Consider the following 19439-nt stretch of genomic DNA (forward strand, 5'->3'; position numbering starts at 1 on the left):
TAGCATCCTCTAGACTCTACTGGATTTAGCAGTAGACACATTCATTAGCAAAATAGGATTGATTACATGAGGGATTGCCACACAAGGGGCATGTAAAACATGAATAAAAGAATCTAACAAAATTCATATGTACTCTTAAATTTTGATATAATCTAAAGATTCCTCAGTGTAACCCATGATCAATATTAGAGAAGGAATTATTACACACTATGGTTATTCTTATGGATAATGATTCATTCATATGAGTGTCCACTTAGTTCCAGCTATGTTCTAAGCCCTATTCTGAATACCAGGAATGAAGCAGTGAACAAGATAGATCCTGGCCTTACTCTCCAGAAGTTTACATTCTTGTGAAAGAGGGCAGGCAATAAACATAGATATATATGACACACTGACAATGAAATGGGATAAAATACAACACAGGAAGAAGGGCACAGAAAGTACTATTCTATGTAGGATAACAGAAAAAAGCTCAGGAAGAAGGTGATGATTTTGCAAAAGCCTAAAGGCAAGGGGGCAGAGAAGGCAATGGCACCCCACTCCAGTACTCTTGCCTGGAAAATCCCATGGATGGAGGAGCCTGGTGGGCTGCAGTCCATGGGGTCACACAGAGTCGGACACGACTGAAGCGACTTAGCAGCAGCAGCAGCAAAGGCAATGGGGAGGATGACTGGAGAAAGAGTGTCCTAGGACACAGAAAGCAGCAAGCGCCAAGGCAACCATAGGTTTGGCACGTTCACAGGCCAAGAGGCTCCTGTAGTTGCAGCATGGTGCGTGAGGGTGAGCACAGACAAAACAAAGACAGGCGAGACCCTGCATGGGCTTCTGGACCTCACAGGGACTTCACTCTCGGTGAGCTAGAAAGACAACAGAGCCTCTGAAGTGGGAGACAGGACCTGTCTGGGAGGTCAGCATTTTTTTGCTGGAGGATCTGACAACCATAATGAAAATATGACTGCTGTTGATCATGGGAGGTTATGACAATCATCCCAAAAAAAGGTGGTTTGTGGGAGAGTGAGAATGGTGGAGGTGCTGAGAACTGGTTAGAACCCAGGCATATTTCCAAAGTCAAAATGGTAAGATTTGCTGAATCTGGCCTGGATGCAAATAAGGTAGGAAAAGTTCGACAATGACCCCAAAGTTTGAGGTCTATTATATTATGACAGGCAATCAAAGTACACCAAAGAGAACTTTCACTCCTCTAGTTCTTCCTCCAGATGACAAAAGCTCCATGCATTGCTTCTGAAAACAAGGAAAATTTCAAAACAGGTAAGTCTGTTTGCCCAAAACAGGTAAGGAAAATTTATATGCTTCTCATCCCAAATTCCCAAGTGTTCTTAAAAAAAAAAAAAAATTAGTGTTGCAGTTTCACAGCTGCCACTAGAGGGCTGTATGATGCTGTACAGAAACAGAATTAAGGTGGACACATAACTTGGAATCTGCAATTAAGGGGCGGTACCAAAAATGGTCCTTGAAAGGGAATAACTACTCAGAATTTTTTTTATTATTATTATTGAAGTATAGTTGATTTACAATGGTATGCCAATTTCTGCTGTATAACAAAACGATTCAGTTATAGATATATACACATTCATTTTTAAAAATATTATTTTCCACTACAGTCTATCCCAGGAGACTGGAAACAGTTCCCTGAGCTATATAGGACTTTACTGTTTATCCATTCTAAATGTAATAGTTTGCATCTACTAATCCCAGACTCCCAGTCTATTCCTCACCCTCTCTACCCCTTGGCAACCACAAGTCTGATCTCTACATCTGAGTCTACTTATGTTTTATAGACAAGTTCATTTGCACCATATTTTAGATTCCACAGGTAAGTGACACATTGTATTTGTCTTTGTCTTTCTGACTTTTGTCACTTAGTATGATAGTCTCAAGTTGCATCCATGTTGCTGCAAATGGCATCATTTCATTCTTTTTTATGGCTGAGTTGTATTCTACTGTATGTATGCACCGCATCTCCTTTACCCACTCACCTGTTGATAGACATTTAGGTTGTTTCCATGCTTTGACTACTGTGACTAGGCTGCTATGAACACCGGGATGCATGTATCTGTTTGAATTATAGATTTGTCCAGGTATATTCCCAGAAGTGGGACTGCTGGCTCATATGGTAGTTCTAGTTTTCTGAGAAACTTCCGTACTGCTTTCCATAGCGGCTGCACCAATGTACATTCCCACCAACAGTGTAGAAGGGTTCCCTTTTCTCCACATCCTCTCCAGCATTTGTTATTTGTAGAGTTTTTAATGGTGGCTCTTCTGATGGGTGTGAGGTGGTGTCTCATAGTAGTTTTGATTTGCATTTCTCTAATAATTAGTGATTTTGAACATCTTTTCATGCGCCTCCTAGCCATCTATATGTCTTCTTTGGAGAAATGTCTATTAAGGTCTTCTGCTCATTTTTCGAGTGGGTTTTTTGTTGTTGTTAAGTTGTATGAGCTGTTTGTGTATTTTGGAGATTGAGCCTTTGTCAGTCAGATCATTTGCAAATATTTTCTCCCATTCAGAGTTTTTTTTTTTTTTTTAATGGTTTCCTATACTATGCAAAAGCCTGTAAATTGGATTAGGTTCCATTTGTATATTTTTGCTCTTATCTCTATTTCCTTGAGAAACTAACCTAAGAAAACACTGGCATGATTTATGTCTGAGAAAGTTTTGCTGATGTTCTCCTCTAGGAGTTTTATGGTGTCATGTCTTATGTTTAAGTCTTTAAGCCATTTTGGGTTTATATTTGGACCACTCAGAATTCTTAAGCTTTCTTCTAATTATGAGAACTACCCACTGAAAACATCACCTGTTTCTTAAAGTAACACAACACCTGTGTTACCACAGGTGTCAAGGGAATACAGATTAACTGAAGGATCATTAGCGGTTACAATCCTCTGAGCAATCCCAGTAGTTCTGCTTGAGGAGGAAAGGAATCAGACTACATTTTCTAGGTTGAGGAAGAGAATTCCAGACCTCATAATTTCAATAAAATTAACTTGCAGCCAAGAAAACAACATTTCACTAGGAAACCCAGGGGAATTGAAACCTTAGAAAATCTGCAGGGAAAAGCTGCCAAATTGTAATCTTCTCTTAGCAATGCCAGTGGGTGACATGGGAGTTTAGAAATCGTGACACTGGTTTCAGGGGAGACAAAGGGAGCTGTGTATATAGGTCACTCAGAATCTTTTCACCAAAAATAAAGAATTCATCTCTGTTAGATGTCAAACTACTGCCCCTTTCTGTCCTAAACTTTGATTTTGCTTCTTAATAAGACTGAAGCAAAGTTTTTTTATAAGCAACTATGATTGATATCTGTTTATACCAAATAAAAAATGATCAAGCATTTGTATACATGGAAGGAGGACAAAAAGACAAACACTTAATAAAAACACATTCAGCATCTTGCTGACGGTTCCCTAGTAAACATATAGACATATGTGCCATTTATCTATCTATCTACCTACCTATAAATATCTACACTTTTAAAAATGTGAGCTGTTACTATGTAACAACAACTTTCAATGAAAATAACATAGTAATTCTATGTGGTTAGTCTGTTTTCACAGAAGCAGTATTTTCATGGTTTTAAAAATTAAAGACCTAAGCCTTATTCAACACACAAAAATTCATACTAAAGTTCATGAAATTCTTATACTAGGCTTACATCATAAAGATGAACTCCATACCACAGAGGGATTTATTGGTCCATTGTAAACATGTAACTTTTAAACATGTGTGGGTTGATACATTTTATTTCAATAAAATGTGTCTGTTTAATTTTTAACTGCCACAAGTAAATATGGCTAAACAGATTTTCACACAAGTTGAAGCTTTATTTAGTACATCTATCTTAAAATGCAGACTCTGTGGCATATGTGAATTTTACTATGAGAAGCCAAGGGGAAGAGGATAAGCACCTCAAAGAAATTAGCATTTAGCTCGGCCAGTGGAGGCCAGAACATAAGGACAGACCATTCTGATAGCCAGTTGACAGGAGCAATGTCGTGTGTTTTAAGAAAATACAGAAACAGAGAAACTGTGATATCAAATATGTTTCTCATATTGAGTATCACAACTGTGGAAGACTTTCTGAATTTCAGGCAATGAGTCACAATACATATGTCTGTATCAAATACTCTAGGGGTTGGCAAACTTTCTGGAAAGGGTCAGAGAGTAAATTTCCTAGGCCTTCCTGGCCAGACAGTTTACAGCAATTACTCAACGCTGCCACTGCAGCACAGAAACAGCCATAAGGCAACGTGTAAATGAATGAGAGTTTCCGGGGACTGCTGCTGCCGCCACTAAGTCACTTCAGTCGTGTCCAACTCTGTGCGACCCCACAGACAGCAGCCCACCAGGCTCCCCCCGTCCCTGGGATTCTCCAGGCAAGAACGGTGCAGTGGGTTGCCATTGCCTTCTCCGGTCTGGGGACTAGTAAGACAGTATTTACAAATATAAGCAGTGAACCAGATTTAGGTTACAGGCCAGTTTGCCAACCTCGACTCCAGGTGATAGTTCGTGACTTTTTTTTAAAGATCAAGTCAAGAGAGAAACACTTTTACATTACACCTGGGCAGCATATACAATACACAGCATGATACGTGTATTCACGTATGATACCCTGGCTGTAGGCACTGCACTTTGATACTCCTTATTCTACTTCATGTTTGTTTGGTTTTTGTTTGGGGGCTTTGGGGACACCATCTGAAACCACTAAGTTGATCTCATAAATGGAAGTGAGTGACTCACTGTCTGAAAAATGTGGCTCCAGTGTGAACAGCATTGGGACTTTTTATTTACTGAATATCTAAAGTAATAATGGAAGCTTTTCAGTGACAGATAATATTTACTGAATGTGTTCTATATGCCATGCATTGACATATGTTCAAGGAATCTAGCAATTTATAAAAGACAAATATTGCTCCATAATAGCTAGTATTGTTGTTTATGTATAAAATAGGATACTAACTATAATACCTATGAACCTCATTAGACTATTTTGAAAATGAAGCTTTTAGCAAATACCACATATTCAGTCATTTTTCCAGGTCACCAATATTCAAATAGTTAAGTACCAAGAAGTACTTTTAAAAATCAAGTTATTATCTACATTAAAATGACAAAAGGTTTTAAAATCTAATGCTTTAGGTAATGAAGATGGCCTTATCTATATTATTTAAGAGCAGTAAGGTTTATTGTACTGATATATTGACAGTCAAGGTCACAACAGAGAACTTTTAACTTCCCTATCTCTACCTCTCCTGCACCCTTCCAAAAAAGATAAGATACAAAGGTTTAGACTCCATCCACAAACCACATGTCATTTTTAGATCAATTTTAGCCATTAACTGACCCATAGGATGATACAAGGTGGGGGGAAAAAAAAAACTCAAGGAATAGAAAAGACGCTCCAAAATCTATATTAGAATGGTTACTATGCCTGCATGTTCAGTTAAAATCAGCCACAGATAAACTTTATAAAACCAATCTTTCAATTGTTGTTTTCCACCTTAAGTAACTACTCTGCATTATCAACAGCTAAAAGTGAGCTCCATAAAAGCAGAGATTTTTGTCTACTTTTTTTCACTGCTATATACCCCAAATTTAGAAGAGTCCTTGGCACTCAGTAGATTTGCCCTAAATATTTGTTGCATGAAAGAACAGTGAACAAACAACAGTGACTTGTCGTCTTGTTTATGTTTTGATATTATGGCCTTCAAAAACTAATAGACAATGTAAATTAATTAAAAGCAACATATTTAAAGATTGCCTGCCATTTCTAGCTTGTTTATTAAATTTCTGACTGGGAAGAAATTCATGTGAACATTTTTATAAGGATAAAGACTTACCTTCTTTTTCTACTCTAAAAACAAAAGTTCTTTGTGTTGTAACAACTTCAAATTTGTTGTCTCCTTGAACTCGTACCGTAGATATAGCAGAAAGGGGGATTATTCCTTTTGAATACTTCTCCTGTATTGGTTAGAGGAAAAGATACACAGAGAAGACACATTAAGATAACATTCCCTTGATCAAAAATAGAATGGCATGGTATTTATAACTGCTGCTGTTTCATAATCTCAATCTAAATTTTTAAAAATCACATACAAACAGCATATATCCTCATATACACTTAATAGCCCAGAAAGGAAAATATTAAGTATCTCTTCCAAGTGAGATGTCTTTTCAATTTTCTCCTCATCTGCAATTAGGCAATGAATCACATTACAAACAACCGTACTAGAATAGCAATACATCGTTCTGAAAAACAGCAGTATGTTCTTTGAAAACAGTCTAGTCAAAATGATTTTATGGTGTTTGCAGGCATCTGCTGGCCATTACAGGTACTGTAACTGAACCATTTCAAAACTTGCTACACACTGTGAGCAAGAATATTATCTAAGAAACCAGACTACTGGACTTCTATCAATTAACCCTATTAGTCAACACTCTGATGATGAAGATCTTAATCTCACATTGCATCACTTTTTAGTCTCCAGGGGCTAAAGAATAAAAAGATACAGATTCAGCTGTTTGCAATAGGCATATACACATTACAATTTTGAAGGTCATTCCTAAGATTCTCAATGACTTTCTCAGTCTGTGCTTTCCTGGACCATCCTAAACCATTTGGCATAATAATCACCCCACAATTTCAACTACTTCCCAACAATGTAATATTGACTGGGCCCTGTGTTGGAAAGAAAAATTCCAAGAGTACTTGTACATTCACATTCAAATAGCCGCAAAAACAAAAACAAAAACAAACTAACCTGAGAGACAAGTTTAAAAGTGAGTAAAAACTATGGGAAATAAAGAGTACAAAGATGAGAATTGTCAATTCTCCTTATAAGAAAGCAGACATTTTCACAGAAGTAGTGACATTTGAACCTGACTTTAAGAAACCTTAAGTTAACCAAATAGATATGTGAGGAGGTGGGGCCGGGTGGTGGTGGCAGATTCTGGCTGGAAAGACTGAGTAATAGAGGAGTCAAGTAGAGAAGTAAGAGGAGCTGCAGTGTAGAATCAAAAGAGATGACGTAGAAAACATTCATCAAGGCCACATTATGCAAAGTGTTGAGTATCAAAAGAAGCTGGACACAGATGAGGCTGAAAATATAAATCAAGGTCACATTACAAAATGTCTTGGGTGTCAAGAGAGTTTGGACACAGCTCAATAAGGTTTCTTCTACAATTCTCTTCCAGCATCCATGGAGCCATTACTTTTGAGTCAAGTCCCAAGGATCTGAAACAACCGGTTAGGCAAAGAACCTACTAAGTCATTCCATGCAGAGCACAAGTGTCATGTTCATATTCCTCCCAGCAGCAAACTACAGCTGTACATAGCAGATGGGTAAAAGACAGCTGCATGAGCAGGAAGATGGGTCTCCTGGGAGGTTTCTCCTCTGCCAGTTGAGGACATACATTATATTCTCATGGTATTCCCTTTTAGTTATTTGACAGTTTCCTCTGCTCCGCTGTCTTCCTCTATCCCCGATCCCTGACTTCACGTATCCATCAAAACCCTATTCATCTTTATGTCATCTTCAATAACAATGCCTTGAAGATGTTCCTTTGTCCTCTTAAGCAGCCAAAATCAAGTAAGATATGTGAATTGTGATTTAGGAATATGAGGAGGTAACTTCCTAGAAAAAGGAGAGGGATGTCAAGGAATGAGTACTTACAGAATAACTTTTTCTTCTCCTTATTTTCCATTTTGGGGGTTTTAGCTTCTCTTCCTAAGGGAAAAAAATCCCTTCTTACTATTTCAACTACCAATTTTATGGGGAGAATTCTAAAATCTGTCTCTTCCTCTATTCCTTGTCTATTTCTACCCATTCCACTCCCATATTTTTGCATCATCCATGGTACCTCTAACTGTCCCATAAGCACCTCAAACTCTAAAACTGAATTATCTTCATCTATAATGGTCTATTAAGATATCACTTCTTGGTCAATCAGTCTTCAACAGAATAGCCTTTGACTTGGGCTGCTCTTCTGCACCCACATGACTTGGGAGTCCCCTACAGCTACAATGTCAACTTGCTCCCCGCTACTTCCTGATTCCTACAGCTCCTTCACACATCATGGTTCTCCTCAATCCAGTGACACCACACACTCTGTTCTGCAAGGCACCATTTTACATATCTGTCTTCACATACTTACTGCTTCCATTTCTTTTCCTGTTTCAGCATATGAAAGGGAAGTCGCTCAGTCGTGTCCGACTCTTTGTGACCCCGTGGACTGTAGCCCACCAAGCTCCTCCGTCCATGGAATTCTCCAGGCAAGAATACTAGAGTGGGTTGCCATTTCCTTCTCCAGGGGATCTTCCTGACCCAGGGATCGAACCCAGGTCTCCCACATTGTAGGCAGACGCATTAACCTCTGAGCCACCAGGGAATTTATATTCCTGAAAAAAGTTCTCCAACTCGGCTTTTCTCTCAGGCCCCTCAACCTGACCCAGGAAGAAAACCTTAATAGGAACCTGTGCTCTTCCTCTATAACAATCGCTGCTGCTGCTGCTAATTCGCTTCAGTAGTGCCTGACTCTGTGCGACCCCAGAGATGGCAGCCCACTAGGCTCCCCCGTCCCTGGGATTCTCCAGGCAAGAACACTGGAGTGGGTTGCCATTTCCTTCTCCAAAGCATGAAAGTGAAAAGTGAAAGTGAAGTCACTCAGTTGTGTCCGACTCCCAGCGACCCCATGGACTGCAGCCTCCCAGACTCCTCCGTCCATGGGATTTTCCAGGCAAGAGTACTGGAGTAGGGTGCCATTGCCTTCTCTGTCTATAACAACTACTAACTCTAATTTAAATGATGATCTTTATATTTACTTGTGATCATCTGATTAATACAATCTTTCTAAACTGACTGTGCATCATAGTTCTATTTCCTTCACCACCTTTCACATAATCAGTATTGTATATTTTCTGAATGAATGAATCTTATGTCCAATCAATCATAATTATACAAATTCTGACAGCTCATTTTTAGTATTTTTCTAAATTTATTATTTAGTACTTCCACCAGCCTATACAGCCTACATCCTGATAAATTAATGCCTGATTTACTTCCCACTCTCCTGATTTGCTTCCCTACTTTCAGCTAGTGCTCCTTCTCACTTTTCCTGCTTATTATTGTTCAAATGCCATAGTTGGAGAGAATAAAGGAAAGATTCATGAAGATGAACAAGATGGGCCTTGAAGTTTGCACAGGATTTTCATGGACTGTAATGTCTAATGGATTCAGAGGAAGAGCAAAACCATAGAGGTGAGACTACATGTAAAGATATGCCCAAGTTTTTCACAGTTGTACCCTGATACTGTTGAAAAAAGTCCCTGTACAGACAGACATCACATGACTGGTTTAGCAAAGAAAAATTCAATAAATACAGGCAGGTACCAAGCTGTACTAGACTACTAAGGACTCTAGGAATTGACAGGAGGGAGAGACCGTCTCTCCACTGTCAGGCAGCCTGAGAGACGTGAAGAGGCCCAGCACCCTTGGAACAGTGAAAGGGTCTATCTGACTGTAAGTCTGTACTGGCTGAGACCAGATAATGAAAAATTCAGAGTATTCAAAAGCACTTATCACTTCTAGGTGGTCCACTCTCAAGTTGCAGTTTGCCTAAGGATTAGAGGAGTTTATAAAACACATATCTCTAATGGGATAATTAACTATTTGTTGAATAAAATTTTACCATTAACCAGTTTTTCAGTAGAGAAAAGTCAACGGCATTGTAGGGAAAGACAGGAATTTTAAAAAGGAGATTTTCCTTCCACTAAATCTCTTCATAGAATTTTTTTTTAAATTCCTTAAAAACATAACAACTCACCCACATATCTACAATAATGTTGTTTAACAGGTCAGTACTTATAGAAGAGTAATAGAAAAATGAATCCCCCAGAAGTGATCAAAATGTACTTAAGAAGCAAAGTATTATGTCACTTGAACTTTAGGAAGTTGCACTTTCTCTAAAGGCTCATTTATAACTATTATGAATTATCAAGACCAATCTCGAAATTTTTTAACACTGTAGAGGTGACTTTACATTTCCCTTCCAGCACACGATAAAGACAATACAGAGGGGGAAAAAAAAGGAAACTCAATGACACCAGGCTCAAAATGCCTGCGTTTTTCAGAGTGTAAAATTTTCCTGAAGGAAAGAAATTCTAAAGCATCCCCGGAGCCTATAATACACAGATATTTAGGTCAAGTTTGTCATTTATCTACCACTTGCAGACAATGAAAGGACCACGGGGCAATTCTGCCCACAGCTGAGTGAGAGGAGGGTGAGTCAGATCTCTTGGCAGGTGACAAGATATCAAACCTGCTGGGATGATGCCATTTTCAGTAATACAATTGAAAAGGCCTTGCTGAGACATGATTGAGTGGCACTGAGAAAAGCAGAAGAAAACTAAGGGAATAGGCAACTCTGCAAACTACTTCCTGAAAGCCCGGCCACATGCCCCTCAAGTGTATATTTAAACACTGGAAGGGGCTTCCCTGGTGGCTCAGTGGTGAAGAATCTGCCTGCCAATGCAGGAGACACAGATTTGATCCCTGGCCCAGGAAGATCTCACATGTCACAGAGCAATTAAGTTCGTGTGCCACAACTAGTGACCCTGCGCTCAAGAGCCCTGGAGCTGCAACTAGTGATGAAAACTCCACACCCAGCTGAGATGGCAGCTATGGCCCCACCCGTGCCCTCTTTTCACTGGCCTTACAATCCTCTCTTCCCAGTCCACCAATCCAGCCCTTCAGCCAGAAGGGTCACAACAGAAACCACATCTCCTTTTAGGAAACACCTAATCTAGTGGTCCTGGGGTTCTTTTGCCAACATGACACCAATAATCTGAATAGTAAAGGAAAAAAGTGCCATAGGAAACAATTTAACATTTTAAAAAATTTTAATGTGAAGCTAAATAATTTGTTATATACATATATATGCCATACCACACGGCTTAGGATCTTAGTTCCCCAGCCATGGATCAAACCCAGGCCCTTGGCATTGAGAGTATGGAATCCGAAACACAGGACCACCATAGAAATCCCTATAATAATTTGTTTTATCATCAACTTTTTGTCTCGATTTCAAGCCAAGGCTGCATCATCTTTATTGCATCAAGGCGGGTATGTGCTCGTCTCCTCAATGCAGTTGAAATGAGCTTTTAAAGGACAGAATGAATCTGGTTGGTCAGAGATACTAGACATCCTCTCCCCCAGAAGGGGATAATGAGCCTGATGACAGGGAAGCCTGTCTCACTTCTGAATAGTTTCCTTCCTCATTTCAATCAAATCAGAGAAGGGCACAGGTGATGAAGAAAACCAGGGGTGAGATTGCATCAGGTACAGAGCATACATTATAACCACCCTACGTACAGAAACTGCCTGGATATTCAAATCAACAAGCAAACTAAAAACAGCAGCTAAGGTAGAAAACTAGCATTTACAAATATTCATCTCATCATCCTGCAAACATTAAAGAGGCATGTTTAAACCTACCTGATGGTTTATAGTGATCCCTGCAAAGTGAAACCAGTGAACACTTCTCAAAACCTCCTACTATCCTGTGTTTTAGCCTGCAGTGTGTATTACTTTATTTCTAAAAGCTTATGTTCTTCATCCTGTAGCACTAAAGAATCAATATATGAAAAGCAATCTACCTCAATGTTCAAGCCAGAAATAACACCAACATAAGGCAGTGAAAAATCTCTAATGAGAAGATGATTTTAGATTATAAACTTTAAATAAGAGAATGTGGTTAACTGTTGTTTGTATATTAAAAGAATGTGCAGTTAAGATTATAAAATTGTATGATTTTGACTAACAAAAAAATAAGGTATATTTATTAGTACCAACTTTTTATTTAAGGAAATTTTCAAACACATAGAAGTTGAAAGATTAGTACAATGAACATTCATAACCTCTACCTCAATTTGACATTTGTTAACATTGAAACCTTTTTGTTTTACCTAATTATGCACGTGTGCATATACATATACATCTATAATATATAAATATGCTTATATATAAAGTATATATAGAGAAGTAAATTCAAGACATTTTCAGATTTCATGACACTTCACTCCAAAATATCTCAGTCTACAGCTCTTAAGAATAAAGACATTCTCATACCTAATGAAGAAGCACCTGATGAAAACAGTACATGTCATTAAGATTCAACTGCTGAAAGAATACATTTTAAGCCCTTGCACTTTAAGATTTTCAATGAGCTGGAACTCCAAACGCAACCTTCTCAGCTTCATCAGCCATTAGTCTCCCTCACATTCACTATTTTCCCACCAAAGAATCTGGGCAACTCATTCTATCAGCTATCAAGTCCTGTTCTTCCTGTTTACGTACAAACTCCTCTTTCTTCAAAATTCATGGCCATTTGAAATCTCGTGCAAGAAGCATTCCTTGGTTCCTTCATAGCCCTTCTAGAGAACAAAGTAACTTCTCCTTTGTGGTATTGTTCTCTAAACATTCTTAGTGCTACCTAAAATAAAGGCAATTTCTTATATATCTGTATATCATCTATAGCAATTCTAGTAGTTTGCAGGAGATTCTCCACAAATAATTGTTAGATACGTAAGTTTTTAAAAATCTCAATTTTATGCACCACGAAAAAGTTAACCTATGAAAAGAGTTAAGTGTTTTACTCTATGCAAATTCTTTTCATCCTGATAATCCAACACCTAAAGACCAAATCATGTGCTTTGTTTATTGAAATAAATTCAGCACACACAGGACAATCTTTTAAAACTGTAAAACATACTTACCTTATCATTATTGTAATAAGAAATGCTAAGGCCATCAAATTTCACCCATCTCTTCTGAAACATGCGTTTTCTGTAAAACACATGAAATTGTCATTTCACATTATTAAGAACCATGAACTTGGATTTTAAATGCATTTGTACCATAACTGTGTTTCAGTACATTCCCATTTGTTGCTGTTAAAACAGTGAAGAAAACAATAGGCTGTGACGATGCAGTTTAGGCAATGGTACAAAGGAAAGAAAATACATACAATGACACTTTCTAATCAGTGTTTCTAGGTGTTTTTAAAAAGGATACTTCTAACAGGGTCATCATTTTTAAACTGTAACTTACTGTGTCATTCCCATACCTGTAAAGTGTGGACAAAAACACGATCATCACATCATATCCTTTAAAGGGATAATCCCTTAATGAAAACATTAATAATAAGAATTTTTATCTTTCATTAAGATTATAACATTTTATCTTAGCTTTTAAATCTCTGCTTTGGAGCATTAATAATGTTTTGCTAAAATAACAAAGCTTTGTCAATTGGATTTACATAGATATATTTAATTCTGATCAAATAAGCTGAAGAGGCCCTGTCTAAATATAGAGAATCATTTGCAATCATCCAAAATTCGCTGAAACATTAACATTTTGAGAAAAAGAATCATATGAAAGGCAAATGCAGTTTGAAATGGTTGTTGACTCAAGAAGCAAAGCAAAATTATGTCATCATATGTTCTCTATTTAGGCATAAAGGAGGAAAAAAATCACCCTGACTATATAAGGGAAAACTGAAGACCCACTTCTACTTGGGCTTGTTTTTATTTTTCAGTCCCTTTCACCAAAGTCAGACAGCCCTAAAGGTTTTGACTGTCTATTCTCTACATGACTCAGCATGAACTGACATAATCGAGATACCTTTGGCCTTTATTACAGATAATATACAAAAACTTCCTATTTTAAAAGTCATCTCTAAACTAAGTGGATAACCAGGTCTACCTTTTCCTTTTGCAGTTTTCTAACACATTTAAGTTAAGGAAATTGTATAACTTTCTGTGGTTTTCAGAAGATTTAAAGATAGAAAAAACACTTCAGAAAGTGTGGAGAACTTGTCTTCCGGGCTACTTCCTGAGCCCACACACTTGTTACACTAATGAAATACAGCAAGCCGCCCACGTTGATCATTAGCCAAATTATTCTCTTTAGATAAAATTAGAGCAAATTGATCTGAGAGAAGTTTCAAAATCCATTGGTGTGGACAACATTGTCGCATATAAGCCTTCAGTTAATCATGAAATTGTAAGACTATGATAAGAGCTCAAAAGGTTAATCACGAAGTAGTAAGACTATGACAAAAGCTTAAAATTATATAACCACAACCAACTACCTTGTTCTTTCCGGCTTATTCCCTCAACCTTCTGCTTCTTTTTAACTTCTCTTGGTGTGCCACGTGTTCTCTTAACCTTGCAACATTCAACAGTGTTGGTTTTTACTTTCTTCACAGAACCCAAGGGTTCTTCAAATTGCCAGCATTAAGAGTTACAAGGTAAAAAATACTAAGCAAATACACAATAATTATACATTGAATAAAATCACTAGGCTCATTTCATGTTGATCTGTCACACTTAAAGGCAGGTAACTAGACACCCTCCCTCCCACACAATCTCAACACTAATTCAAGAAATCAAGATTTTGTGTCAGGCGTCTGCCCACCTTACATGATGAATAGGAAACTAGAGAAGGCAATGGCACCCCACTCCAGTACTCTTGCCTGGAAAATCCCATGGACAGAGGAGCCTGGTAGGCTGCAGTCCATGGGGTCGCTAAGAGTCGGACACGACTGAGCCACTTCACTTTCACTTTTCACTTTCATGCATTGGAGAAGGAAATGGCAACCCACTCCAGTGTTCTTGCCTGGAGAATCCCAGGGACGGGGGAGCCTGGTGGGCTGCCGTCTATGGGGTCGCAGAGAGTCCGACACAACTGAAGAGACTTAGCAGAAGCAGAGTTCAGTAGTGCATATAATCTCCCATTTTAGAATAAAAATAATCAACATCTGTAGGAGATAAAGGCCTTAGGACCTTCCATTACCCCCCTAATTCCTTGGCTAACTACTCCTTATCTTTCAGAGTTCCACTTAACCACCCACACAGACATTCCTCCACTGACAAACCAATCCAAAGCAAATCACAAAGTTATTCTCTGAAAGCACCCTCTCTTTTTCCTCATAGCACTTAACACAGTCTGTAGTTATGTTTGTTGAGTTGCTGACTCCCACACCAGTCCTTATGCTTTACAAGGACAAAGTCCAAGGATATTTCATTCTCTACTATATGATCAGCAGCTAATACAGAGACAAATATGGTACTAAAAAAGAATCTGTTGACTAAAAGAGTGACATGATTAAGCAAATGTCCCCTTAGCGAAACAGCAAGATGACAAGTAAAACCTCAACTGACCAGCACTCAAATAATCTGTATTTTAAAAGAAAGGTTGGCAGAAGGCGGGAAAACTTCTGAAACCTCAGAGTTAGATTCAGAGTTTCAAAACCTGCCAAAGCATGGACTAAAAAGAAGTTTAAAACTTACTTTAACCTGTCTTACTTAAGACTGTTCAGTTGCAGTCACTTGGACTTAAAGTTTTCTTAGAATTCCATTAGCATGTGGATAGACAGTTTGAGGTCTGAGGCATCATCCAGGAAAATGAGTAGGGGAAGAGGGAGGGCAGACAGCTCAGAGATCAGTCAGAGATGCTACCACATGCCTAGCTACATTTCTCCTCCTAGGCACTGACTACAAAGAACACACTTAATACTTGGCTTTCTGAAGAAAGTCAACCAAAACCTCTGCCTCTGAGAGACTCAACTCCTAAGATACTCCAACCATTTTGATTTTCTCAACTGCCAGGTGACTATTGCATGTGTTCAGCCATTTTAACCCAGTATATTTTTTACCTTTTTATTTTGTATTGGGGTATTGCTGATTAACAATGTCATGGTAGTTTCAGGTGAACAACAAAAGGACTCAGCCGTACATATACATACAGCCGTTCTCCCCCAAACTCCCCTCCCATCCAGGCTGCCACACAACATTCAGCAGAGTCCCATGTGCTATATAGTAGGTCCTTGCTGGTTATTCCCTTTCAAATACAGCAGTGCATACATGTCCATTTCAAACTCCCTAACTATGCCTTCCTCCCACTACCATAAGTTCACAAAACATGTATTTTTAATTTACATAAATGGCATGGTGCTACAGATCTCACTGTTTCTCACTTTTTTTCACTTAGCACTATGTTTTTAAGATGCTGTGAGATGTGTATCTAAAGGATTAGATATGTTTCTAATCCTTTGCTTCTAATTGCTACGGTACTGCACAGTATAAAGGTTAAATCTGTCTAATAAGCTATGGAAGATCAGGTAAATAAGACAAATCCCAGCCCACAATGAAATGGAATGAGAGTGTGGCAGCTGAAAAATCAACTGCTCTGTAGTTGAAGACAGCCACTTTGCGATCCTACCATTAAAACATTATTTCTGCTATCATTCATTCATCCAGCCAGGCATCCAATCTGTGGGTACCTATTCTGTGGACACTGTCTTCCAACCATACTGTCTCCTCTCTCTAGATTCTTTTTTCTCTTGCGGCCTTCCCATATGCCAAGAAAATGCTGCCTGCTCCTCACATAGCTGGCTTGTCCTTGAGATCTCAGTTCAAAAGTCATTCCCCTAAGTGGCCACCGTTGAGTAACGCAAATCCTTCAGGTTGCTTTGGCCTCTTGCTCCATTTCTTAATGACACTTAGGAGAATTTTCAATTATACATTTATTTTATGTCCTCCATTTCCCTTACTATTCAATAGATACTGAGATTCTTGAGCACTGAAACCATGTCTTTTTAATCAATGTAAAACCAATGACTACCAGTTTCTAGCATATAAAATATGCTCAATATCTAGTGCATAGAATAACAAATAAATGTATTTCTCATTGTAAGATGCTTCCTCAAATTCTCATTTTATGGATAGAGAAAATAAATTACTAACTCAACGAGTTTACCGTTAATTTATTTTGTTCTTTTCAAATACTAAAGATCAGATTTTTCTGACAAAAACTTTTTAATTCATCAATATTTCCATGTAATTTTAAAATACATTTCACAGTTACATCTTCTTAAAATATATTATTTAAGATATGTGCATTTTGTATCTTCCTATTTAAAGATGCAAATCAACGAATATGTTTCTAAAACTACACATATAATCTATTTTATTCATTAAATGTGTCAACATTAAATTAGCTATTTTCTGCATGTGAACTTTAATACTAAATTCTATCAATTGGTTAAAGATAAGAACTTGTACTTAGATACTATCTCACAATATAAGTCCCCTTTCTGCCAAATGGACACTTGGATTTGAACTGGCAAACTCTAAAATTTAACCAAAATTTCAACTGCATAAAAGGGAGAGCTTAAGATGCACTGTTTCTAAATGTCAATACAATTTTAAATTTAAAAAGAAAGTTATGAATAGTTGATTTTTAAGAATTATCTTTTCTGTGTAAGAATTAAATATTTTTCTCATATATTTATAAACGTCTACTCAATATCCAGCAACTAATTCCAAGGTAAGTATGTAAAATTAATCTATTACAGACAATTAGAGGTTGCTAAAGTACTTTAAAAGCTTTCTCTAACATAACTTATACCTTTCCCTTAAATTTCAATTAACAATTTATTTAGTAAATGTTGAAAACAGACAAGATATAAAAACAATGTCACTCCAGTCTGTGTTCCTATCACATGACACAAATTAGATCTGAAATACTGATAAATTATTATACACAGATTTTAAAACCTCAGTCAATAAAGAACTTATTTGGCACAATAATTTTGATAATAAAAATAACAAACACTTATATAGTGCTTTGTTCTAGACACTGTAGCAAGCTATACATAAATATTAATTCATTTAATCCTCCAAACAACCATAGGAGGCAAAAATATTCCTATTTTACAGATGAAGGCACTGAAGGACTGGCAGGTTAAATAATTTACCCAAGTCACACAATTAATAAAGATCATTTCTATGAAGAAAATTCAGGCAGTCTGGTCCCTAAGTCTGTGCTCTTAACAACTACTCAGAACAGATGCTGGCACATTTTTACAGCTAAGTATCTTGCATATTCCTTCAGGTCGCAGTAACATTTGACCTCCGCCCATTTGATATGTGAGTTCAATTCTGCAAAGTACTTCAGAATTCCTTCAGGAAAAAAGGTTAAAGCAGACAAGAAAAAATATTAGCCTAGGTTTTATACTATTTTGTTGTTAGGATCCTAAAGGGAAACATTGTTTTGAGAAGTTTTGTTTACAATAATTTATAAGGCAGGTGCAGTGTTACTGATTTCTATAAGCTATTCCCTTGAGTTCTGGTAGGGCAGCTTCAACTGCTATCTTAAATACAGTCTCGCCACCTGGTGTTGGTTTTTATTGTCTCAAAAACTGTGTATTTTAAAAGCTCTTTTTAAACAACTGTGTATATACAAACAATTAAATCTCTATGAAGTACTTCCATGAAGGCACTCCTATTTAATTTCGATCTGAAGTGCCAGCAAGGTTTTTATTTTTTTTAATATATCTTCTAACTCTTTAAAAATTCTATCAGTATGCTAACCAATGACATTAAAGTGGTAGAGGCTACCAAATTGTCATCTTTAAATATCACACAACTGAAAAGTAACTAAGTCAAAATTTATGACTTTTATTAATCATCACAAACATACTTCTCAATTATTTCAAAAATATCTAAGAAAAAGATATCATAAATATGCTGTTTCAGATTCACCTGCCTTATTTACATAGTGCTGAAGAAGCCTATGCATATTTTATCTTATTTTCTGCTCTAACCCTAGCTAGGCTCAATATTTTTGGTACAATTTCCAAAAAATCCAGATTTTTATTTAACAGCTCTTTTTTATTTTAGCTAATCACTTAATCACATAGCTCTTAAGTACGAAGCTTTTAAATCCTGCAGTATTAGTATAAAGTATTTTATAGATACACATTCAAGGAATTATAATATTTCTATAAAATATCAGCACTTTTCTATTCTAAAGTGTATTTCTAGAGTGCATTTCTTCACTTTTAACCAAACCAAAATGATTGTTTCCAAAATAATATGAACCAAAATGAGCTGAGGCCAAAAAAACAAAAACAAAAATTTTCTGAAATCCCAGCTTCCATCTCTGCTTTAAATGAAGAAAAAACAAATTTTAACGTAAAATCTCAAGTGCCAAAGGAGTTTTAGAAGTCAACGATAAAGTACAAATTTCAATGTGTGACTCACAATTTTGCTAATATTTACAAAGAGTTTTGTTCTTACATGACATGGTATATGTAAAACTATGTTAAAAGACTCAGACCTCTCTATTTTATGGAGTCATACTCTGTAAAAATAAATAAATAAAACAACTCAAGAGCTTCTAGCTAAGATGACCACTTAAAAGTTTGCATTTATCTCTGCTGCTGCTAAGTTGCTTCAGTCGTGTCCGACTCTGTGCAACCCCATAGATGGCAGCCCCCAGGTTCCCCCGTCCCTGGGATTCTCCAGGCAAGAACACTGGAGTGGGTTGCCATTTCCTTCTCCAATGCATGAAAGTGAA

The 19439-nt window shown here is 37.2% G+C and overlaps 1 protein-coding gene across 6 annotated transcripts in view; it reads right to left on the minus strand.

Moving 5' to 3' along the window:
- ARAP2 (ArfGAP with RhoGAP domain, ankyrin repeat and PH domain 2) overlaps positions 1–19439 on the minus strand; it is a 193571-nt gene that overhangs the window by 138569 nt on the left and 35563 nt on the right. For 5 of the 6 annotated variants that reach the window (XR_009736956.1, XR_009736957.1, XM_061419875.1 and 2 more), the window contains exons 7-9: positions 12791–12860; positions 7692–7745; positions 5859–5979 (exon numbers count right to left, since the gene is read on the minus strand). Coding sequence is in view for 4 of the 6 variants with exons in the window: in XM_061419875.1 (XP_061275859.1) it covers positions 5859–5979; positions 7692–7745; positions 12791–12860 (245 nt within the window). In the remaining 2 variants the exon portion in view is untranslated. The remainder of the gene's footprint in view (positions 1–5858; positions 5980–7691; positions 7746–12790; positions 12861–19439) is intronic. The other variant, XM_061419874.1, reaches the window with a different exon arrangement.

The sequence above is a fragment of the Bos javanicus genome, chromosome 6, assembly GCF_032452875.1.
Source record: "Bos javanicus breed banteng chromosome 6, ARS-OSU_banteng_1.0, whole genome shotgun sequence".
Lineage (NCBI taxonomy): Eukaryota > Metazoa > Chordata > Mammalia > Artiodactyla > Bovidae > Bos > Bos javanicus.